The sequence below is a fragment of the Zalophus californianus genome, chromosome 10 (assembly GCF_009762305.2).
Source record: "Zalophus californianus isolate mZalCal1 chromosome 10, mZalCal1.pri.v2, whole genome shotgun sequence".
Lineage (NCBI taxonomy): Eukaryota > Metazoa > Chordata > Mammalia > Carnivora > Otariidae > Zalophus > Zalophus californianus.
In genome coordinates, this window is record NC_045604.1 from 110702591 (window position 1) to 110728095 (window position 25505).

Sequence of the window (25505 nt, forward strand, 5' to 3'; positions counted from 1 at the left end):
ATGGGAGTGAGAAAAAGAGACAAAGAAAGCCTCGCTGGGACTATCGTCATCCCTGGTATTCAGGGGGCCCGAATGCATCCCCAAGGCTGTACCTCTCAGGAATGGCATCAGAGTCCACACTGTGGAGGAACCAGATTTCCACTGAACTACTCCAGCCAAGTCACTAAATAAGATATAAGCAAATAAGCAAACAACAAGAATAATCCTTGGGGTGGAGGATATCAGTATTCAGAGTCGGCACAATATATTAACTAAAATGATCTATTAAAAAAAAAAACAAAAAAAACCAGGACAGCGTGTGCCATCCATGGGGCAAAAATCAGGCAGCCTCTGAGGAGGCCCAAATGTTGGCAGACAAAGACTCTTGAAGCAGCTATTATGATATATTCACAGAACGAAAGGAAGCTATGTTTAAAGAATGAAAGTAAGATGACAATATTGCACCAAGCAGAGAAACTCAATAGAGATAGAAATTACTTGAAAAGAACCAAATGAAAAGTTTTGGCATTGAAAAATATAATAGCCAAAATGAACAAATCATCAGAAGGGCCCCATGGTACGCTGGGTCTGGCAGAGGAAAGAATCAAGGCACGTGGAGATATCGACAGAGTTTATGCAATCTGAAACACAGAGAAAAAAGAATGAACACATACAAGAAAGAACAACAACAGAAGAAGAGAGAATCTGATAAAGGTAGTACAGAGCACTGGGACGTGAGACCCTCATGACAGCACTGGGTTGAGAGGAGAAAGAAAGAGGCAGAAAAAACAGGTAAAGAAATGACTTAAAACTTTCCAGATTTGATCAAAAGCATTAATCCACACATCCAAAAAGCTCCATAAACACCCAGTAAGATAAACTGAACCAAGTCCACACCCAGACACCTCACAGTCAAAAACACAAAGACAGAAACTCTTGAAATCATGGACAAGGGAACTCACATAATATTAAGAGTGAGCTTCTAATCAGAAAAAACTGGGGGACAGGAGGCAACGGGGCAACGTAGTCAAAGTGTTGAATAAAAACTGCCAACCAAGAATCATCTGTTCAGCAGAACTACTTTCGAAAATGAAGGTGAAATAAAGACATTCTGAGATAAACAGAAACAGGAAAATTCTTTGCTAGCCAACCTGCCTTACAAGCGATACCAAAGGAAGACCGACAGGTTGAAAGCAAACGATACAGACAGAAATTCAAATTCACATGAAAAGGCAGAATGTATCAACAAAAGTGATCACACATGAGTAGTTATTAAGAGTATGATTGCATATGTCTTCCCCTTTCTTCTCTTATCTGAGTTAAAAAGCAATTTCATAAAACAATATGTGTATGATTGTATTGTTGGACCTATAATGTATAGAAATGTAACATATTTAACAATAACAGCACAAAGGAGAAGGTGAAGAAATGGCACCCAATGGTGACTCGAATCCACAAGAAGAAATGAAGAGGACCAGAAAAAGTACATAAGCAGGCTATCATGGTAAACTCCAGAAATATACTTGCTCTCCTTTCCTCCCTTGACTTCCTTTAAAGACATATACTGTAAAGTAGTAACTATAAAAAATGTATTCTTGAGTTTGTAACGGTATGGATATACAGGCGTAATATGTATAGTAATAATGCAGAAAGGGGAGAAGGCCATAGAGCTGTATAGGAATAAAGTTCTACATGTCACCGAGATTTAGTATAAATCTTTTTTTTAAAGATTTATTCATTTATTTGTGTGTGTGGGAGAGAGAGAGAGAGAGAGCACATGAGCTGGAGAAATGGGGGGGGGGCAGAGGGAAAGAATCTCAAGCAGACAGACTCCCTGCTGAGCACAGAGCCTGATGTGGACCTCAATCCCATGACCCTGAGATCATGACCTAAGCTGAAATCAAGAGTTGGATGCTTAACCAACTGAGCCACCCAGGCACCCCTAGTATAAATCTTAAGTAAATGTTGATACTAGCGCAATGACTAACAAAAATAACTGAAAAAAACAGAGTAGAAGCAAAAATAAGCAAATTAAGATGGTACACTAGAAAATTTTCACTTAAAAAAGAAGGGAGTAAGTGGGAGAAAAAGAGGAATAAAGATATGAGACATACAAAAGACAAATATCAAAACGGCAGATGTAAATTCTACCTTAGCAGTAATTACATTAAATGTGAATGGATTAAACAATCTAGTCAAAAGGCAGAGATCGGCAGAACAAAACTGATAAGCACCCAGCTACACGCTATCTGTAAGAGATACATTTTAGATTAAAAGACACAAACAGGTTGAAAGTAAAAGAATGGAAATGAAACACCATGTCATCAGTAACCAAAAGAGAACCGGAGTGGCTGAGTAATATCAGACAAAATAATCTTGAAGACAAAATTGTTACTAGAGACTGAGGGACATACTGTATTAACAAAAGGGTCAATCCATTTAAGAGACATAACTATCATAAACATATATCTACCTGAAGACAGAGCCCCAAAATACACAAATTGACAGAATTCGAATGAGAAATAGACAATTCAATAATAATAGTTGGAGACTTCAATACATTAGTGGATGGCAGAAGATCAAAAACCCAGGTGACTTCCACAACACTGGGAATCAGCCAGACCCCACAGGCACATACAGAGCACTCTGCACAACTGCAGAATAACATGCTCTTTTCAAGCGCATATGAAACATTCTTCTGGCACGGACCATAAAACAAGACTCAACATATTTGACAGGATTGAAAATATACAAAGCATGTTCCTGGGCCACAATGGAAGAAAATTAAAAAATCAGTAACAGAATGACATTTTGGAAATTCACAAATATGAGGAAATTAAAAACACACTCCTAAATAACCCACATTCCAAATGGGTGAATTTGTGGTATGTGAATTACATCTCAATCAAGCTGTTTAATAAATGTGGTTCAAAGCAAACTCTCCCATCTGAGCTGGCACTTCTGAGATGATGAACGTCCCCATGTCCCTCTGTTGGGAATCTCGTGAATATTTAGTGCCTACAAATCTCCCAAATGCATAAGGTTCAAAGACAGGACCTAGCAAGATTATAAAGCAAAGAACTCCGGAAAAAGGATGGGCCTCATTATATCTACCCAAGGACCCGGGGGGCAGATAGAACCCAGGCATGGGAATTTCAGCTGGAGGTGATGGTCCGAGCTTTCCAGGGGCCTGGACCCCCAGATCCTAGGTGAAATTTTGCACATATATAGAGGCAGTGTCTAACCTCTCATCGGGTTCCTGATAGAGCCCTTGACCCAAAAAGCACTGGGAACCACGAGAGGCATCTGTGGGAATTATAAAAGGAACCCCTTCCTCCTGGCACAGGGCTTGCGCTTAGCCGCAGTCTTAGAGCTAGGACAACTCAATTCTGTGCAGCAGGTCTGTGGGGAGGGACAGAACTGGAAGCCCGGTGCTCAGATATGCCTTTCAAGACCCCCCTTCTCCCCGCCCCCATCAGCGCATGTCCAGGGAAGACATAAGAACTTCCATAAGCTTCAGCTTTATCCTCTATTATATGAGGATCATGACAACCTCCTTGCAGGATTTAGTGTGACTTCCATGCCCCTCTCTCCAACACCTGCCCTCCTCCCCTCTTCCCTCCCTACCCCCACCCCCTCCCTCCCTCCTCCACCCTCTGTGCCTGTGTGTGTTTGTATGTAGGTATCCATGTATGTGCGCATGTACGCATGTGTGTATATGCCGAGCTCAGTGCCTGTATACACTTAATAATCCTACATCAAAACCAGCTGAATATGCATCTCAAAACACCCCACTTGTGTGAGAGGAGAGACAGACTGGATGCGGCCCGTCAACCCATTCTGAGAATGCTTTCATGAACAAAGAGTTCAGAATTCATGCATCCAACCCAGGCTGCTGACCCCGGGGTGCTGAGCTGGAGGAGACAGTGGAGACCGGGGCTCTGCCAAGCTCTGGATGACCTCACGCTTAGTCTTGTCGGCCAGCCAACGAGGAGAATCGCTCTACCTCACGGGACAGAAGGCAATGGGGCAACGTATGAGATGGCGTGAGCATGAGATGAGTGTGCCTGGCCCATAGTAGGTGCTCAGTTAGTGCTTATCCTCTGTTGGACCGCCACGAGCTCGACCTGCAGGGCCAATGTGGGAGGTCTGTGAGCCCCAGACAGCCGCAGGCCCTGGAATTATGGACAGACGCCATGCAGGGGCCCCGCGAACGCGTCTCTAACTGCTGCCACAGGCGGCACCTGCTAGAAGGCCATCCTACTCATTCCCAACGTGTGGCTCTTGGTGCAAGCAGACAGAGCAGCTCAAGAAAAGCTGCTATTTCCTTATGACAAAAAGGCAGGTCATTTTTGCCGCATTTCACTTGACAGCCCCTTGACGGCCGACACACGTACCTTTCCGAACCTCTCGGGTGCTACTTGCTGTTTTCCCCATGCCTGAGGCTACGGGACGGACAGGGCGTCTGGCGTCCTTTGCAAACAGAGAGCCCAGAGCGGAGTGGAGGCGGTATCACAGACACCCACCTGCCGCCCCATCTCACTTGGAGTTCATATACAAAGCACAATTTAAGAGAAGCCATTTTATTGAGCCTCGGGGTTTAATAAGGCCTGAATTCAGGTCCAAATGAAGGTGAGACTTATTTTAGATTAAATATTGATTTAGCATATGAATGCCAAGAGGTGGGGCAGGCCTACGTGTCCAGCAAATGGCTCGGTGATTTTCCTCTCTCTCAAGACTTGGCATATGAGAAATAAAAAAGTTTAGGACTGATGGAGGACCACCTCTCTAGCTGCCGCTCTAGCTGGTTTTGCTCGTAAATGCAAGGCACCGAGGGAGCACCCTTGTGGGGAAAGGCACCTCCCGGGGGCCGGGTGTGGGGGAGCTGAGCCCCTGAAGGAGACTCCCACGGCTGCCCCCCGAGGACATCCTCCCCTGACTGCTCCCTGATGGAGACCTTGCCCCCGGCATGCTCAGCTCCATGCATGAATGCTCAGATGCTCAGGAGGCCTCACATACGCAGGCCCATGGGTCCCAGGTGGGGGGCACTCCTCGGGGGCAAGGTCTCCCTGGTCCATCTGCTCAGTGAGGACAGGGACAAGTCAGAGTTTCCCAGACCCTATCACGGTCCCAGAAGGGCAGTGGCTAAGTCCCCCTTTAGCACAAGGAAGCAGGGCAGGACGGAGGGAAAGGGGCTGCCAGGGCTGGGGTCCCGGGTTCGGTGGGTTTTGCAGGCTCAGGCCATCCGCCCCTGCAGCTGGGGTCTACCAGCCAGGTTCTACGGTCACCACCAGAAAACACGGTTGATTTCCGAAAGCCAAACAGAAAGTGAGCCAGCCTCGGGATCGGAAGCCACTTTGGGTGAGGTATTGGTCTGAGAGTTGGCCCGGTGCCTGTGACCTCCAGGCCCGAAGGAGCGGAAGCATGGAATTCCTCATCTATGAAAGGGGGTCATTTCCCACCGGCCCTGCTGCCCGGAGCGGCTGTGAGACTCAGACGGGACCCGAGAGGTGGCGCCGCGGGAAGGCAGAGGGCTGGCCACAGAGGCAGGGGATGGCGGCAGCAGCCACTGACCTCGGATTCCGCAGCGTCCACCGACTTCTCCTTGAGGTCGGCACTCTCGGTCAGCACGGCTCCGTTGTACTTGCTGCAGATGTCCTCGTCTGAGTAGTGCAGCCCGCCGGGGCTGGGCCGTGGCGGGGGCCTAGGACGGGGCCGCACGGGAGGGGCGCAGGCTCAGGGCAGCTCTGGGCTGCGGGCACCTCCCCTGGGGGCCTCCTGACCCGCCCTGCGGCCGCGGTCACATTGGTGAGAGGACATGCATGCTGATGGTCAGTCCGCCACAGCTTTGCGTGATGGCATGTGGGGTAGGAATTCGCTAATCCTACGTGTGCAGCCAGCCCCCAGAGGGCCAGCCGGGGAAGGTGGGGGGCTCCCGAGCTCACTCCCCTCCTGCCTGAGATACGCTTCTTTTTGTAGCTTCAGAGAGGGATGTAGGATGCCTCCTGCCCCCTGCCATTCCTTCTGCCCCCAGGCTCAATGCTGCCCCGTTGGGGCTTGGTGGGTGCCCGCAGGCACGGTGGCATGTCTGTGGCCGGCACCCCCACCGTGGCTGGTGCAGATCTTCGGGCAGAGGGGGGGTTCCGGCTGCTGTGTCCCTACCTGGTCCCATTCTTCTTTGAGAAGGTGTTCTTGACATTGAGGTGACGGCTGTTGAGCTCCAAGGCAGCAAACCCCCCGTTGTCTAGCGTCACGGACTCCTCCATGTTGGAGATGCTCTTACCTACAGCAAGAATGGGAGAATGGGTCCCAATGTCCCAGGAGAGGGCCCGGCGCAGCGATGCTGAGCCCCAGCCAGTCAGCGTACGGGTGTTTGCTGAGCTCCTGCTGGAGGCACAGCCCAGGCCCGACCTGCTTGGCCTTGCAAGGTATCAGAGGCACACTGGCGAGGAAGCTGCACATGAAGGACAGTGATGCTGGAGCATTTCCGTGTTTATTTGCCCGATGCCAAAGTACTGATATTCTTACCAGTATTTTATGAAAGAGTCTTCAGAATGTATAGCCTTGTTTAAAAAGCAGGGAAATTAAATACTGAATATATTTCAAAATAAAAAACTCATGACCATGTAATAAAATAGTAAGGAGAAAGTAGATGTATGGGGAGGGGGGACCATGGAGGGGACAGGGCATCTTTGGGGTGGTGAAAATGTTCTAGAATTGGCTGTGGTGATGACTGCATATGTCCGTCAATATACTAAAAGCTACTTAAAAACCATAAACTTATAAATACGTATGAAAAGATTTTTTAAAACAGGTCAGCAGATCAAATGAGTAACAGTGCAGTTGTGGGAAACCAAAGGGGCTGAAGGGTTTCCGATGGCTTCGTGTCCTCAGGGCTGTCCCTGTGCTGGGACCAGAGAGAATCTTCCGGACCTCCTTCTCCTCTTCCTCTGCTCCCAGAGGCCTGCAGAGCCTCTCCCATGGTGCATTTTTGACATACTGGCTTGTTCCTTACTGTCTGCCTTCCATCTTCCCTGGCTCGACCACAGCTCTTGGAGGTGGGGACCTCACCTGTTTATTTCCCGCTGTCTCCACCTCCAGAACAGGAGCCTGCTCCAGGTTCATTACAACCCCAGGGTGCCCTCTCTGCTACGAAGCCAGCGCCCCTGGTCGGGCCCAGATGCTCGAGGTGCGAGCAGCAGGGGAAGCCGACACAACACAGGCCAGCAGATGGAGGGAGGACGGGGCTGCTGGCCCGTGGGTTCTGGGCCGATGAGAGGGTGAGCAGGTGAAAACCGCGCTCAGAAAGGAAGTCCCTTGAGGACGGTGGTGTGAGGGGAGCAAGCAGGAGGGGGTTGGGCCGTAATCTCGAAGGTTTGGGTTCTGCATGGTTCCTTGCAGCAAGTCAGACATTCTAGTAGATGAGTACTTTTTTTTTTCCCCCTAGGCTTCAATTATGATGTTAAATTAATACTCCAGGGTGAGGCTGACTATCAGAAGCTGCAGGTCAGATCTGTCTTTTCAGGACTGTTTTCCAGATGCAGAAGGAGTGAAAAGCAGGGAGATTTTCTATGCGCCAGACACAGGATTCTGTAATAGCGTTAACTCAGTAAAATGACATGCCATTCATACATAGTAAATCCCGTAGGAATAAAATCTGATTTACGAACACTTGTTAGAAGTGAATTTATACAGAAAAAAATAAATCCTTTCTTGGAGGGATGAATTGCTTAATGTTAGGAAAGCAAATGGTGAGGTGCCTGGCTCTGTTAACCCTTCAGGCGCAGTGAGGGATGGTGCTGGGGGGGGGGCGGCCAGGGGAGCCATTCAGCCCAGTGCCTCACCCCCGGGGGCTCAGGTGTCCACTGGTCTGTGGGAGACGCCATCAGGGATCCACCTTCCTAAGAAGCAAAAACAGACGAGCTGGTAGGGAAAGCTCCAGCCATGGGACCTGCCGCCATGGTGACATCACAGAGCTGCTCACACGCGTGGCCCAGCTACAGCTGTGCGTGTTGGGGGGACACAGCACCATCTGGAGCACAGTTACATTCTGACAGTGCAAGGAACGGGTCTCATGGGTAATTACGAGAGTTCTTTAAAAATTGAGGAGAATAGAATGCATCGAGTGTACTAATCGTAAGCCTCTGGGGTGCTGTGTCTGTTATGTGTATAAGCACCATTGGCTGGAGACACAGAACAGAGCACTCTCGGAACCCCGAGGTTCCCTCACGGACCTTCTCTGCTGATGCTTCTCTGCCAGGAGACAACCACTGTTCTGTGTTCTAGAAACTTCCACTCATTTGGGTTTTTCCTGACCTTCCCATAAATGGAGTCCAGCTTTGCCCCATGTTCATCTGTCCATTTCCCTGATGGGGGTGATTCATGTAGCAACAAACTCTTATTGAGCACCTCCTGTATGCCAGGCGTGGAGCTTATGCTGGGGAATGCAAAAGTGAGCCGGGTGTCAGAGGGCTTGGAGCTGGAAGGTGGGCGTAAGGCGAGGTACACGCTCAATCTATGGGTGTACCCTGTAGCGTGTTTCCACACGTGGCTCCAGGAGCCGCACCAACGTTTCTGAGATGCGCCGGCTCGCTCACTGTGCTTGTGATACTGAGTAGTATGGTGATTCACCTGTTTGACGCTCTGTATGTCATATTTAAAAATACTATTGCATTTGGGCAATGGTGCAGAGGAGGGAACAGACTCAGGGAGGCCAAAACCACCCACGTGACGGATCCAAGACACACGGCTCATTGGCGGTCGGAGTCAGGACCCGAACCTGGACCGCTGGGGTCGAGGGTGCTTGGTTGCTCCAGGGAGCTCCTCCCAAAGGAAATCTGCTGCACCTACTTCATTACCCACAGGCAAACGAAATGCAAAGCGGATGCCCGCACCACACGGATCCCGGATTGAGAGAGAGACAGAGAAGACATCGACCTTCCAGTTTCCCAGTGCATGGACACTTTTGGAGGTGGGGTGGGGGGGACAAGGCAGACGCCCCACCTGTGCTGCAGCTCCCGTATCTCCGGTTCTGCCCGTGCAAGACCAGGGCGAACACCACCAGCAGGATGACGATCAGGCTGCAGAGCGCCATCACCAGGAGGAACCACCACTCCTCGTAGAACGGGGTTTCCACTTGAGCTGAAGGGCACAGGAACACAGGGTCACATGGGATGGGGACTCCTGCCCCCTGTCCGCTGCCCAGGGGTGGGGCGGAAGGATGTGCGGGGCAGCCCCAAATCGCGGGGAAGATGAACCCCACACGCCCGGCTGGTGTGGCTTAGGGTGGCCGAGGGGCCAGTTTCCCAGACATGAACTCAGGAACGACGGGCTCCTCGGCAGTTGCTCCTTCTCTGGGGGAACCAGCCCGGGCCCCTCTGGCACCCTCGCTGCCCTGTCCCAGAGCTCGCCCTGTCCTTGCCCGTCCACACCACCCTTCGCACTACGTCCCCCGATTTCATCTGCTTACGGATGTTGTCCGGGGGAAAGGGAGGAAGGACCAATGTGCCTAGACATCGTCCGATCCTCAAGTGCTCAGGCTTCCGTCCCAGATGTTCCCCCAGGGCCCCTTACTGTCTCCACCACGGCCGCCCCCCTACAACCCCTTCCGGCGGCTTCGCCTCTTCCTGACTTCCCCCCATCCCTTCTGCATATTGTCGCCAGGGAGATCATCCTCCGACGGAAACAAACAGCCCCTTCCTAAAAGCCTTCGGTGGCCCCACGTTAGCCCCGGGCACAGTCCAAGCCCGTGAGCCCCGTGAGCTGACTCCTGCGCACTCCCACCCGGTGCTGGATCCCGTCCACTCCTGCATGGAAACCTGTTGTGCAAGAGCTCCCCACTGGCCTCTGTCATACCAGGCCTCCCCAAGGGCTGCGCTGTGCTGTATTTCCTGCCTCCAGCAAAACTGAGCAGAACCACTGGCCCCATCTCTAGATACGTTTTTTGAGAAACGAATAGAAAAGGTTCATTTAAAAGTTGCTCTGTAGAAGGATACCCTTCTTGCTCATGTTTTATTCTGTTTTACTAAGAACAGAAACATGGGAATTGTTGCTTGGTAGGTGCTGGATGGCCCTCGGGTCCCAATGGTGCCTTCTACACGCCCCGCCCCCCCGCAGGGGCACTGGCTGGGAGGCACCAGACCGAACAGAACAGGAAGCCGCGGTCTGCCTCCCAGCTGCTGAAGCCCCCAGAAGACATATCTACCTTACGTTCAATCTCTCACTGGATGGGTGAAAAATGTGTGCACACTGGGGACAAAAGAGGGGAACTGACTTTGGATAACATGACGGCACAGGGTTTCTTGGGAGATGGCAGCATTTTGAATCCAAAATATATAAGTGGTCTTCAGGCTATACATTAATTGCTCCATATAATGAGCCAACAAATCCTAACTGAGCACCCAGGTGGGCCTGGAAAAGAAAGGTTGGGTACCCGCAGGTACGTGCCCATCCCCTGGGGCAGGACCCCGCAGGTCCACTGTCCCGCCGCTGCTCTGAAGGACGGAGGAAGCTGACCACAGTCCCGCCAGTAGCCGCGGCTGGCAAGGGGGTGCAGCGGGCTTCAGAGGACGGCCCAGCCGCGGGCCCCATGAACAGAAGGATGAGGGCCACGTTCTCCTGCAGGAACCAGCCTTTGCCCCCCCCCCCCCCCCCCCCCCGGGCTGCGTGCGTGTGGAATGAAAGGCCCTGTGCATCTGGAATTGCTTTACGCAGCTTTTCCACAGAGGAACCGAGAGAGGCAAACCTTGACTTGCTTGACTGGGGTGATGCGTGCCCAGGGATTCCTTATTCTAATCTCTCTTTTGGAGGGTATGTTAAATTTTTCATAAGAAAAGTGAAGGAAATGAGAACATTTTGATTTGTCTAAGTCTTACTGTTACACAAGCCCGCGGCGTGCTGCGGCTCCTTGGCAGACCCCCTCCCGAGCTGCCAGGGCTCGAGGCCCGAGCCTGCCCACAGACACAGTCCTTCCTCCAAATTCATGGCAAAGAGGAGACGGAAGGTGTTCTTGATTTAAACAAGAGCAGTTGGCAGCTTAAACAGATCTACATGCCAGGGACGGGCAACGTGTTTCTCTTGGTCGTAGGGACGCCGTCTTGTTTCTGGACTCACCTGCACCCCTGCCTGCCCCCTGGCCTGCCCCTGGCCTGTCCCCCGCCTGCCCCTGGCCTGTCCCCCGCCTGCCCCCCTCGTGCACCCCCGCCTGCCCCCCGCCTGCCTCCTGCCTGCCTCCAGGCCTGCACCCCGCCTGCCCCCCTGCCTGCACCCTGCCTGCTCTCCGGCCTGCCCCCCCCACCTGCCCCCCTGGCCTGCACCCCGCCTGCCCCACGGCCTGCGGTGGGCTGCTAGCTCCCTTTCTAAAACGCCTCTGCACTGCTCCCTGCAATCCCTCCAGCTGCCCGGCAGATCCATGGCAGAGCCCCAGGAGGTGTGACCGCTGTGTTGGGTGGGGTCCCCACAGGGGTGTCCTCCAAGCAACCCTGGTAATGCCAGGTGTAGGCGGGGCTAAGCAGGCCTCCCCTCCCCTCCCTCCTGCCGACCCACCGTCGGGACTTTGTCTCTGCTGCTCCCTCCCCTGTGGCCTTGCTCCGTGCACCCTCCACCACCCAGACGCGTGCTCCCTCTTCCCAGAAGCCCTTCCTGATTTCCCCCCATGTGTTGCACCCCTTGCCACAGGGCTGGTGAGGATGGCTAGTTTGTCCTCAGCACCCCACGAGCTCTGAGAAAGAAACCTTGCCTCTTCCACCCAGAGTGGAGCCGGGGGCTCATGGTACAGGGTGGCGACTGGCCCAGGGCGCACGTGGGCCACTCAGCCATCCCAGAGGATGCCCGGATCAGATACAACCTGGGTTGGGTGCTAAGAGACCCCACCCCTCCGCCCCGTGGCTGCTGGGGTGATCCTCACATTGTAAGCTTTGCACAAGGCTGCCCAGTAAGGAGCCTTTAGCTGACGGGAGGGGCTGGGGGATGCCTTCACCCCAGACGGCACACTGCTTAGCTCAAGCCAACTGCCCTGACTCTGGCAAGGGTCTCTGATTAGGAAAAAAATGAGACAGATACTAAGAATTGCTTCAGCGCAGTGTGGTGAGGACAGTCAGGGGCCTGGTGGTGGTGGTGGTGCGGGCTCACGCACGCTGCTCCCCCCGCACCGTGTCCTCTAGGCTGGGCCCACACCTGCTGGTGCCTACATGGAGCCTGGCGTTGTCCTTTTTCTTTGCACCCTGGCTTTAAGTCGTCCCCTCCTCCCTCCGAGGGAAGAGCTGCACCCCGAGACTCCCCTCCTCGGGCAGGGCTCCCTACCTGACACGGCTGTGGAGGGGCTGCTGGGCTCCCCGTAGCCCGCCTGGTTCACGGCCACCACCCGGAACTCGTAGGTCACTCCCTGCCTGAGCTTGTCCAGGCTGACGGTGTAGGATGTGGCGCTGCGGGGGATGTCCTTCACAAACATGTCCCAGAGCCCTTCATCTGGAGAGACGACACGAGAGCGGAGGTTAGGGCTGCTTTTCTCCTGCCTCTGACGCGGTGCCCGCCCTGCTGTGGGCTCACAGCTGCCCTCGCCCAGGGCACGTGACGTGAGAACCAGAGGTGGGGGGAGCTGCACGGGGCCGGGGGGCCGTGGGGGAGGCCAGCCCTCTCCCCACGCGCAGACTCTGCCGCGGCTGCAGGCTGCGCAGTGGCATGTTCCTGAACGTTCTCCTCGCCATCGGACCCCATCGGATCCCATCGGATCCCATCAGACTCCAGGCCTCCCTCTGGTTTCTGACTTGATGTCCTCTTCTGTTGAGGGTTTCTGGCTCCCTTCTGGCTGGCCATGCCCCTCCAAACCCCGGGATCCTGCCTCCCTGGCCCGCCCGTGGGTCACTTGACATCCGCACACTCCAGCCAGGGTTCTCGGTTCTTTGGAGCACCTGCCCCCCCCCATCCTAACTGGAGATGACAATCTCTCCAGCGGCCAGTGCGGCAAGGCCGTCATGGCCACACGGCTGTGGGCAGACATGTCGCCGGCCCGTCGGAGGGGTTTGGGGTCTACACTTGCTCACCCTGGGGACTCTGCCCGAACCTCACACACCAGACCCCCCAAGAGCTTCCCTCCACTTTGCTCATCCTTTGAAGTGGCCGCAGCATCCAACCTGCCCGAACCCCAGTTTGCCTTTTCATCTATGCCCTGGTGCTACCGAATACAAGTGTAAATTAGACAACTACATACTGAATTTTGAATGGATACTTGCACACCCGTGTTCATGGCATTACTCACAATAGTCAAAAGGGGAAAGCAGCTCAAGTGTCCACTGACAGATGAACGGGTAAACAAAATGTGGTCCATGCGCACTGCGGAATAGCATTCAGCCTTAAAAAGGAAGGAACGCTGGCACCTGCCCCAACATGGATGAACCTTGAGGACACGGTGCTCAGTGGAAGAAGCCAGACACAAAAGGACAAACACCGTGGGATCCCATTTATAGGAGGTCCCTGGACTCACCGAAGTCACAGACACAGAGAGTGGGTGGTGGGGCCAGGGGCTGGGGGGGGAGGGGCTGGGGGGGCCAGGGGCTGGGGGGGAGGGGCTGGGGGAGGGGCTGGGGGGGAGGGGGGTTATGGTTTCATGGGGATAGAGTCTCAGTTTCGGAAGATGAAGTAGCTCTGGAGATGGATGGTGGTGATGTCTCCACAACAGCATGAACGTTCTTTACACCACCGAACTGCACACTCAGCAAGGGGTCACAACGGTGAATTTTATCTTGTGTATTTTTTGCCACAGTAAACATATATATCGAATTTATCTAAACCCTGACGTGTAGGAAAACATTCAGAAAGTTGAAACTGAAGCCAGAAAGTCGAGATGCAGAGAGACAGAAGCCAATAGATCTGATTCTGAGGCCTCCACCAACAGGGCCAAGGAAACGCACCCAACCTCTCTGGGCCTCAACCGCAGGATGGTGACAACAAAGACATCTAAATCGTACGTCTGTTTCGAGGGTTAAACGAGGTACTATTTATAAAGTGCTTATCACAGTGCTGTACACAGAGGAACAAGTGCACGGCACGAGTATGTATAAGCCCGATCTCGAAGGAGGTGCTTTGGCAAAAAGTGGGCTCAGGGCCCAAAATATTCATTGGAAGGACTGATCCATCATGAATTATAATTTCTTTTACAGGCACAGGTAGGTGATCTTTTAAAAAGAGCAGGAGATCGGGAGAGGAAAGGCACGTTTGAATACGCACGCAGACGCACAGACAGGTTCCTGGGGAGCCGGGGGTTATCTGGTACCAACCTTATCACGCACCTCGGAACGCCAGATACGCTCAAGTGGATTAGCCCAACAGCACGCAGAAGGAAAATTGCTGGTGTATAAGTCTGTATTTGCATAGGATATAGAGTTTGCACCCATTAAGTCCTTAGAGCCACAGGTTAATGAAGGAGCGGATGTGAATGAGATTTTAAAGGTACAAATCTTTGCACAGGCAGAAAAAGAGCAAAATGATTATTTATTTCTAAACAGTCACGGTTACATGCATTTCTCACCAGGGTACCCATTACCACTAGTAAGGTCAAAATGGCAAGCGGTATCTTCAAGTCTCCCCCGCTCTGGCCCTAACAGACGGAGGTTTGCACACGGAATGATTGTTGTCCAAGATGTTCACTCAGAGCTTTGCACAAGAATGATCGGGGAACAACGGGCACAGAGAGTGCGTTTTCTCTACACGAGCCGCTCCCTGTGCCTCGGGAGCCCCCGTGGCCCCGTTCTCCTCTCCACGGCCTCCCGTCCATCCACACACTCATTCCACAGATGCTGAAGTGCTCACTCTTTGCTCGGCCCTGTTCCACCCACTGGGGAATAGGTGAGATTTCTGTTCAGATGAGCAATTCACAGTCTAAGGGTCGGGGGTGGAGGCAGATCAGTGAGGTCATTCCTCCCTTTCAGACTCCTCTTGACGTCACTCCTGCACTCCAGCAAGAGGTGCCTGCTTCCAGCAATGGACTTTCTGAGCACTCCTTCCCATTTACCTGGCCACATCACTGGGCCCTCGAGTTTTCAAGAGTTCAATAAATATCTATTGATGTGATCCATCTTCCCATCCATCCATCTCCCCTCCCTCCCTCCCTCCCTCCTTCCTTCCTTCCTTCCATCTCCCTATCCCCACCCATCGCTCCTTCCTTCCTTCCTTCCTTCCTTCCTTCCTTCCTTCCTTCCTTCCTTCCATCTATCCAACTCCCCATCCATCCATCTACCCACTTACCCTTCCTTCCTTCCTTCCGTCCGTCTGTCCATAATCTACCCCATCCATCCATCCATCCATGTATCTCCATAGCCCTTTGCAGGGCCTAGCACAAGCAGCTTCTAGTAAATACCCACCACCACCATTTTATTTAGCACTTACTATGATCGAGTCACTGTTCTCGGGGCTTTAAACGTTGACTGAATTGTGCGGTGTTTTTCCTCTAAGAAGGTTGCCAAGGGGCTCCTGGGTGGCTTAGTCAGTTGAGCATCTGACTCTTGATTTCGGCTCAGGTCATGATCTCAGGATCATGAGATCAAGTCTCTCGGCGGGCTCTGTGCTATGCAGAGTCTGCTGGAGATTCTCTCTCTCCCTCCCCCTGCCCCTCCCCCGGCACTCTCTCTCAAATACAATCTTAAAAAAAAATAAAAGGGTAGATAATTTTATGAGGTAAAAGAGACTAAAAAAAATAAAGGCTCTTTTAAAATGAATGTTGCTTAAACCATTGCAATTAAGGGACCAAGCATGAGAGGTATTCTCAGACTGTTCTGAGTGGGTTTGAACTCTTCTGGAGTGGGTTCTCTGAGTGTCTTTTGCATTAATGTTTCTGTAATGCTTTCCTGCTACCGAAGAAAAAAATTATTTCCCCTTCCTCTGCCGTCACCTAAAGGCCACATTTTATTTTAAGTGCTCTGTCATAGCTCCAGGAATTGTGTGCATTTAAAAAAAATTTAAGGGCGCCTGGGTGGCTCAGTTGGTTAAGCAACTGCCTTTGGCTCAGGTCATGATCCCGGAGTCCCGGGATCGAGTCCCGCATCGGGCTCCCTTCTCGGCGGGGAGTCTGCTTCTCCCTCTGACCCTCTTCCCTCTCATGCTCTCTGTCTCTCATTCTCTCTCTCTCAAATAAATAAATAAATAAAATCTTTAAAAAAAATTAAAAAAAATATTGATACAGAATCTCAACACAGAACAATTTATTTAGTGATCCGTTTACACTGAAAAATGTTGGGGGTAGGAGAGTCACAGCAAGAGAATTTCCTTCTGAGCTAACAGAAGAAAACGTTCTCGTTTTTATTTTGCTTAATTTTTCCTTGCCAAAATAGTGCACTTGGCATTTTAGACGTCGCTTGTAATTCACTGGGCAATCTGTCTACACTAACATTTCCATCGTGGTCCTGAGTGGGTAAGAAAAGCCGGTCAGCTGTTGAAGCGTCCACTCTGTCTCCACCGCGGATTGCTTTTCTCATTTGTATTATGCTGCTAAATATCTCAATAAATCAATGATGGAGAAAAGTATCTCTCCAAATTAGGGGGAAAATAACATTACAGAACTATTAGCTATAATGAGGTTTGTGCAACTGATTTTCCACGCACTGGGATAATCCCCAGCGCCAGATTCCCATCTCAGTCAACACGTGGGAGGCACGCAAGCCTTTGCATGTTCTACAGGCCGTTCTGGGGATCCGACTCAGGCAGCCCTCAGACCCCAGGTGAGGCTCGCCCCCCGCTGGGAGGCTAGGGGAACCCCAGCCTGGCTTCCCATCCCCATTCGGGGAGCTCCTACATCACCCTCCTGGGAAACCCAGGAGGGGCTGGAAGAGAAGAGTCAAAATGTCTTCCAAAGCCGCATCCCTGACTGCCGGATGCCTGGTGCAAAGTCCCCTGCTGGCCCCACAGCTTTGAATGTCCTGGTTGACCTTCAGGCTGGCCACCTCCTGATGTCTGTGGGAGGGGGGTCCAGGGTGGGGAATGAACCCAAATCACATCTGTGTGTGGGGCCTGCCCCCCACCCTGTCCCCGTTCCTGGATGCTTGACGGTATACCTGCCTGGACTCTCGTTCCCCCCAACAAGGCAAGCGGGTGGGACACCGCTGAGAGAGGAACTTTGCACATGTTCCTAAAGGGATCCCAGTGATCACACACCCCAAATCCTGCCGGCCTCAGGGGAGGCGATGAGAAGCCACATAAGACAGTCAGCCTCCTCGGCAGTTGGGTGGTTCTTTAAAGAATGTGAGCTCTTTGCTTTGTCTTCACTGCCTTCTCTCTGCCCTAAACACGGGGAAGAGGCTGATAGTAAAGGTTCTTGAAGAAAGAACCCTTTTGGGGCACCTGGGGGGGGGCTCAGTCGGTTAAGCGTCTGCCTTCGGCTCAGGTCATGATCCCGGGGTCCTGGGATCGAGCCCCGCGTCGGGCTCCCTGCTCAGCAGGAAGCCTGCTTCTCCCTCTCCCACTCCCTCTGCTTGTGTTCCCTCTCTTGCTGTGTCTCTCTCTCTGCCAAATAAATAAATAAAATCTTAAAAAAAAAAAAGAACCATTTTCCCACCTAAACAGGCCTCACGGCCTCAAAGCCGACCTGCCCACAGCCGACAGAACGCGTCAGTTCCCATCTTACAGCCCTTGCCTCTCCCCCGCCCGGCGGTAGGAGGCACATCTGCTCCCAGACCATGTCTTAATAAACCTGGAAACATGAACACCTCTCTTCTGAGTTGAGACGGAGCCTGGCTCAGGCACATCCGCGGGTTGCTCAATTTATCCCTCCAACGCCCGGAACGGAGCTGCGTGCTGCAGGTACTCAGACAGACGCCAGGCCAACACAAAAGTTTGATTTCACAGACAATTAAACGGGGTCTCCATGCTGAATGAAACTGTCACTCACAGGTCCCAGATTTCTGGTTCCACTAACTCACGCACCCAATGACATGACTGTCAGCTTGCAGCTCGGAGCAAATGGAGGCCTGTCAGCTGATTGTTCCTTAAACACTGCCTTTTCTCTTTGCGGCAGTGGTCAGTCTCAGTCCGAAATCTAACTGAAGCACGTGGGGCTCAAACACGAGGCTAAAGACCTTTGAGGAAAAAAAAAAATCACCTTTTATCTGATCTGGCTGAAGGCAGGAGACAGATGAGGTGAAGGTCTAGAAGCAAAGGATGTGCATGCCCCGAAGGGGGCGGGCGCGGGCCAGTGTGAGGAGGGTCGCCAGGCCCGGGAGGGTCGGACCTGCAGCAGTGGCCTGCCTGCCGCATTTGCCAACTTGGGGATTTCCATGGATTTTAAACCTTTGGAAAAAGGCTGATTTTCTTCTTTGTTCAACCGAAAAGTCCCAGGGCCAAAGACCAAAAATGAACAAAATGAGCGGGGAGGGAGCTGGGAGACGCGGATGCGGGTTGGGGGGGCTCACGATCAGGGCCGGGGACCCAGGCCCTGTCCTCCTGCTGACCAGCTCTCAGCTCTGGGCTAACGACACTGTTTGTGAAAGAGGCCGCCTGCACCGGGTACGTCCTAAATATGAATTTCATGGCTGCTTCAGAGAAGAAAATACATTTATACTTCCTTTATGCCATTCCAGTCTATTGTGTAAATATGTAAATTCAGTTTCATGATCTACACAATAAAATGCCTTGGGACAATTTGTGTAAATAAATCATCTGCATAAGCCCACTGCATAGTTTCCAAGGCCTTCCAGGGAACTTGGCAACAGTGACTTGGAGGAAACGTAGGCACAACCAGAGACGTGCATCTTTGGCGAGGCTGCCCTTGGGTCCGCGCCCACTGACCATCCTTCCCAGGAATAAAGAGTCTGTGTTCCAGCCCAAGATGCTAATCTCATAGCTGCTGCTGGGTTGTCTGCACGTTAGGGCAGCAATGGGGCAATCCTGCAGAATTTGCAAGGGGTTACGGTGAGGATGCAGAAGAGGAAGGGGTTGCATTGCCACCTGCCCCAGCCCACTGGCCACCTCGAGGCACCAGCCACCAAGCTGACGAGCTGCCTGCCTCCCGGGTGCAAGATGGAGATTTGTCTGGGTGGGAAGATGGCAGGCCGAGCAGACTCGGGGGGGACCCGGGGGCCACCTAGTGCAAAGTGGCTCAGGCTCCCCAGACACCCTGTGGCGAGGTACCCGCAGGTGTCAGATGGACTCCATCAAAAATAGGGCCTCCTCATGAAAACCTGGGCCCACCTCCCAGACCCCCGCTCCCTTCAAAAACCATTCGCCTGCCTGGAGAAAGTCTTGCCAGAGAGCTTCGGTGGAGAAAATAAGATAGAGCGTTTAATGTTTTGTGTAATGAGGCCTGTAATAGATGACAGCTGAGATCCAAAGCCCTAAGGCACCAGCAAGGTGTTTAAATATTGACAATCCATAAAAGCATTTCATTTGCCTCTGAGTTGCTGCTGGCCTGCATCATGGGAGGGAGGAGGCACCCTTCCGCGGGGAGATGGCGAGCCCCGCGGCCGCTCTGGTTCAGTCCACGGTCTGAAAGGGGACCACGGTCTCAGAACAGAGCGGAGGCAAATCTTCATCGCTCATAGAATAAGACAGCGTCTGGCAGGTCAGCATCCTGTCACGTCTTAGTCCCCGGGGGCCGGTTTCCTCTTCATGGCACCAACCGGCGGAGCTCGGGGTCCTGCTGATCTCAGGAGGCATCCGGCCGGCCGAGACGCTCGGGGCGTGGGGCTCAGTGTGAGACCTAGGCCGGCGTCTCAGGTAGCTCATCTTCACACTGCCGTCCGGACTCCCCAAAGCTGCCCTTCTTCCAACAGGACACCCGCTTCCTTCCTTACGGTGGATGGATGCGCTTTTGATGACCCAATGAGAAGCCCGAGAATCAATACTTTCTCTTTGCTCAGAAAGTGCCAGAATGTGCTCTTCACTGCTAGGATTCCGAGCCCACGCACCCGTGTGTGGCCGCTGACGTGGTCCATTCCCCATGGCTGATCTCTGACACGAAGATGCTCCTTCCAAAGGTGCACTGTTGCACTTGACCGATCAGGACGCCATCCGTGTGATACATGTATATATATATTTTTAAAATCTTAAGCTGAGCTTTTGATTTTGAGGTAATTATAAATGGAACCACATGCAGTTATGGGAAATGATGCAGAGAGAAACCGAGTGTCCTTTATCTGGTGTCCGCCAACGGGATCATCTTGCATAACAGTAGCAGAGCACGGCCGCCGGGAGGTGACGCTGACACGGAGCGTTCCCGTCACCCCAGGGACCCCACTGTGGTCCTCACAGCCACGCATCCGGGGGGGTGGGGTGGGTCTTAACACTAGTTGGGGAGCAAGGACTTGGCAGAAGGAGAGGAGTTGGCAGGGGTCCTCTGTGTGTGCGTGTCCTCTAGTGCAAGGTCTCTTACCTTTCCTTGGGGCCACAGCCCCCTTTGGCAATCTGCTGACTCGAAGGAACACCTTCTCGGGATGGCTTTAGATGCATCAAACGTGAGGGGAAGCCAGTTCTGCTGCTAAAGCCTGCAGGTACGTAGAGGTGACCGGAGATTCCCGGCAGCCCCGTCTCCCAGGTCTGAGGACCGTGTGGGTCACGCGTGGCTTTCGTTGGGTGACGTGTTAGCCTACATGGTTCTCTGGAAGACGGGGTGCACAGGCTTGGGTTTCAGGAAGCACCGCGATGCCAGGGCCATGCTGGGTGACAAGGCCCACGCAGCGTTCGGATGACAAGGGCAGTGCTGTTGGGAGGCCCCGCGCTGCTGGGATGGATGGGAAGCAGAGTGATTTCTGTTGCTTCCAACTCCACAGGCTCTGCAGCTACGAAAGTGGTCTCTTACCTACCGTGGAGGGTTGAATTGTGTCCCCTCAAAATTCACGCATTCAAGGTCTGATCCGCCATGTTGCAGCGTGTGACCTTATTTGGAAATAGGGTCTTTGTGGATGTAATTAGTCAAGACGAGGTCTTGGGGGGAGGCCCTAACCCAGTATGACTGGTGTCCTCATAAAAAGGAGGCATTTGGACACAGGGAGAAGGCAGGGATGGGGGTGACGCCTCCACAAGCCAAGGAATGTCCAAGATTGAGGGCAAACCACTCGGGAGAGAGGGAGAGAGGCCCGCACAGACCCTCCCTCACAGCCTCAGAGGACCCACCCTGCCACGCCCTGCCCTTGGACGCCCAGCCTCCGGGCGGAGACAGGACACGCACGTGGGTGAAGCTGCCCAGTTACGGGGTCCATGGTTACGGCAGTCAGAGTAAACAAACACACCTGTGTTTATGAGGGAAGGAGATGCTGAATTTCAGTTAGGGGTCAGTGATATCCAGGGATCGCCCAGATTCTCTCAGGAGCCCCTTGCTGGGCCTGAAAGCTCACAAAACAAGCTTTGCAACGAATGCTCTCCCTAGATTTGGGGAGAAAAGCGTCGAGTTGCTTCCTTGGGGTCAGTGCGGCCTCCGTGGCCCTCAGCTGAGCCCAGACCTCACTGGGCCCATATTCGACGCTCCTGCAGTCTCGGAAAGTGCCGGGGAATCAGATGTCTTCAGCAGAGAGCCTGCTGTGTGCTCTCGGGGCTGCCTGCTTTCAGAGGGACGGGGTGGGGGCCCAGTGGCCACAGAAGGCCCGTACTGATTTGAGAGCCCCGCTTCCAGAACAGACTGAGTGCCTTGCTCAACACAAGCTCCTAGAACCCCTCGGGCTGACACGTTGAACGTGCTAATGCTTGAGCCAAAGAATTTTTCATATCACCTTTAATGGATGCTGTTTTGTCTCAGGCACCAGATTGTCTACTTAGGAGTCACTAGGAGGTGCCTGTAACTAGTAATTTCTCAAAAGCAGTTTGGTGAGCAGTTTGTCTGACACAGTGACGAATATGACACCGCAGACCTTCCTCTCGGCCCAACGGCTCTTGAACTATTCAACTACAGTGATGCCTAGCGCCTTGGGCAGGCTCTGGTGGCGGGCTTTCTGCAGGCAGCCCCGGCACACCGTGGATTTTCATGCTCAGATAGTCACGATTAAATGTGCCACCCTCTGGGGGGCCTGAGTGGCTCAAACGGTTAAGCGTCTGCCTTCGGCTCGGGTCGTGATCCCAGGGTCCTGGGATCGAGCCCCACATCAGGATCCCTGCTCCGCGGGAAGCCTGCCTCTCCCTCTCCCTCTGCCTGCTGCTTCCCCTGCTTGTACACACACACTCTCTCTCTCTCTGTCAAAAATAAATAAAATCTTTAAAGTAAATAAATAAATAAAAAATAAATGTGCCACCCTCTGAAGGTCACGATGGACATGCTCAGTGTTCTCTGCATTTCGTGACACGCCCTAGCTCCCAGGAGTCATAGCCGGCTCAGTGCAGCAGAAATAGATTTTCTAATAACGCCCATGCTTAGTTATTACCGTTGAATGGGAGGAAGGGAGTGAAAACCCTCTTAGGGCAGACAGGGTAGGGCATGGACCTCAGACCTCATTTTCAGGAGCCTAAAGATGAGATGATGTGTGGGCCTCACTGTGAACAAGAATCTTCTTCGCGATCAGAAAGCAGCAGGACTCTGGGTGCAAAGATGAAGAGCCCGAGACGAGCCTCTAGAAACACTCTTGGATCCTACTGCTGAGTGGGAAGTGTCTGCAAGTGTCCCTAAGTTTGCATGTACTTGTTTCTGAGGATGACAATGACCACACCCCTAGGGATGTGTACTGCGCTGAAACATGGAGAATCTATGCCCGCAAGGTGACGGAGGAGAGGGAGAGGGAGAGACGCACCTAACGTTTCATCGAATTGCCCTCATCTCTGTACTGTTAGGGAAAGCCTGAGAGGAGGCCGACGGCTCTGACTCTCAGACTCTCGGCTTGGCAGGTGCCGCAGCCCCGCCCCTTACCTGAGGGCCTGGCCTCGATGACGTAGCCGGTGGTGGGCGTCCTGCCCGCGTTTCCCTCGATCCACTGCAGGGTCAGTTCAGAGGCGGACTTGGTGACCAAGACATCTCTGGGGGACCCCGGGGAGCCTGTGGGATAAAAAAGACAGGGGCAGGTAGAGACTGGCACTTGGGGGGGCTCCTCATCCCACAGGTGGCCTTGGTCTACTCCTCCAGGCAGGTGGCTTAGCCTTGCCCGGTCACACTCTGCTCATCCCAGACGTGGGAAGGCTACACTGGCCTCACGGGTTGGCCAGACGTGAACAGAGATGAGCCAGGCAACTGGCCCAGGACTGCACCTGGCATGCATTGGGCTCTCTGGGAACCTGGATTCTGCCACTCTCACCTTGCTAAGGATTTTTAAAAAATGCCAAAATAGTTTAAGTGGGAAGCTACACGGCTCCTTGGCATGATGTGAGCACTTCAAAATTTCTTGTGTACCTTACTTCAAAAAATGCACTTGTTTGGGGGGGAGCCTGGGTAGCACAATTGTTGGGCGTCCAACTCTTGTTTTTGGCTCAGGTCATGATCTCAGAGTCGTGAGGTCGAGCCCTGAGTCAGGCTCCACGCTCAGCGGTGAGTCTGCTTGGGTCTCTCTCTCGCTCTCCCTCTGCCCCCCCCCAAAGATAAATAAATGAACCTTTAAAAAACTCACTTGTTTTCTCCTAAGCTTTTCCAGAAAACAGCCCCAAACGTTACATGTTTAACACCTAAGATTTTGCTCATCTCTGTTTAATGAGTCCGTCCGGAGAAGTTGGTGCTAGCATGTGCTTTTGAAGACACCCAGGCTGCCAAAAGGCTTCTGCGTTTCTGCCTGCTCTGGGTGGGCCACAGCCGCTTGGCCCACGGCGGGCACGGGCCCCTGACAGGCACGACACCGGGTGCGGGGCCCTTGCTGGAGCTCCACTTACCCTCGGCTGGCCCGGCCGTGACATTGGCCTGCAGCTCAGGCCCGTAGGCAATGGTCCGCGCCTGCACGCGGAAGAAGTAGGTGACTCCCTTGGTGAGATCGCGCACCTTCAGCCAGCGCTGCCCGTTCCCCTTCACGTCCACCGTCACCACCTTGCTCACCCCTGCAACCACCAAGAGCAAAGGTCGGGAGGGGGCTGGGGTCAGAAGAGCCATGGCACCGCCTACTTCGCCGTGACAACAGGGACGGAGTCCCTGGCTCTCTAAGGAAGTATTTCTTACAATTGGGAGGAGTTTAAGTGGTGGTAATAGGCAATTTTCAACACAGATAAATGTAATGAGTGTTCGAGTCTGATACGTAGTGCTGGCAAAGGGATGAGCCAGCCTCACGGTGCTACACCGGGAGGAGGCCCACGCGTCCTGCCTCATGAGGGTAGGGCCCCCTGTCCTCCCGCGCCCGGGTCAGGCCCCCCTCCCGCAGGCTCTGAGCTGCACCAGGCTCTGTGTCGCTTGCGTAGGTGACCTGGAGCTTCCCGACTCCAGAGAATAGAACATGGAAGAAGATGCAGGAGATTTCGTTTCAGCTACAAGATGGGCTTCCCCCTCGAGGGGTCTCCAGCCCGACTGGGTTGGCCAACCTGTGCCCCAAAGGCCCCCAAGCCACTCATGAGAACTTGATCCTTGGACTCTGAAGCAGGACGAAGACCGACCGCCACTGCAAATATCGATGCCCCGATTCGGAGAACTATGACGACAGACAGACAACAGTTCGCTTACATAAATGAAGTGAACGTGTGGTTGGTTGTATTACATGGAATGAGAAAACTGAGATTTAACATTTGGGGGGGAAGACGCATAGTGAAAATTATACAAATGCAGCATTTTCCAGGATGGAAATGGGGCTCTCTGGTTAAATAAGTTTGAAGATGATGTGCCCTCAGCTCGCATGGCTCAAGAAAGGGGTTTCAGGATGACAGTTTGCATGCACAAAGACCATCATCAGCAAACGGATGGGGTCTTCTTCAATATAAATTTATTCTGGATAGCAACCCTCTTTTTTTTAATTAAAAAATGCCTTCCTCTTCCCCAGAGCAGAAACAAATCCATGTACAGATTTTGTGAATTCCATCCCACTAGGAGGTAGAGCTAGTCTGACCTCCCCTGCATCTCAACCATGTCAGAATCTTATTTATTTAGTCAATTTTTAAACCGTGCCCTGCACTACAAAGCCCTGGGGTGGAATCACATAAAACACTACTGTTTAAAACATTTTAAAACACATAAAAGTAAAATCCGTTGCCCCAGAATGTGGCTCAGGCTCCGCGTGGCTTGGTTCTCCCCACCGTGACCAGGGGACTGGCCCGGGGAGGTAAGGGATGAGCCAGGCCGGTCTTCTCGACGGAGTGACCCTGGGGCCTGCTGGCAGGGGGAGGCTGCCGGGCTCTCTGCTCCTCCGGCCCCGGCCGATGAGTGGCTGGCCAGCCCGGAGTCTGCCCGCGTATAGCCCAGGCACCGCCCAGGGCTAGTAATCACTACCGGGCGACATCACCGTCTTACAGCTTCTCCCCAGCTTGACCACACACACGTGTATAAACACACATGTCATGTCTTTGGCAATCCTCCCAAGAGGGCCGGCCGGCATTTCTGCAGAGTTCATATGATGCTAGCCCCCCCAGAAAACATGCCTGATGTTTTCATTACATTTGTAACTCCATCTCTGGGAAACGTAGAGATTCTCTGAGGCATCAGGAAGAACCGGAAATCGTTCAGA

The 25505-nt window shown here is 52.9% G+C and overlaps 1 protein-coding gene across 5 annotated transcripts in view; it reads right to left on the minus strand.

Moving 5' to 3' along the window:
- Positions 1-25505, minus strand: part of SDK1 (sidekick cell adhesion molecule 1) — an 887311-nt gene that overhangs the window by 11258 nt on the left and 850548 nt on the right. For all 5 annotated transcript variants that reach the window (XM_027612939.2, XM_027612937.2, XM_027612941.2 and 2 more), the window contains 6 exons: positions 23737-23898; positions 22790-22915; positions 12280-12444; positions 8983-9120; positions 6142-6262; positions 5554-5683 (listed from right to left, as the gene is read on the minus strand). In XM_027612939.2, coding sequence (XP_027468740.2) covers positions 5554-5683; positions 6142-6262; positions 8983-9120; positions 12280-12444; positions 22790-22915; positions 23737-23898 — 842 coding nt within the window. The remainder of the gene's footprint in view (positions 1-5553; positions 5684-6141; positions 6263-8982; positions 9121-12279; positions 12445-22789; positions 22916-23736; positions 23899-25505) is intronic.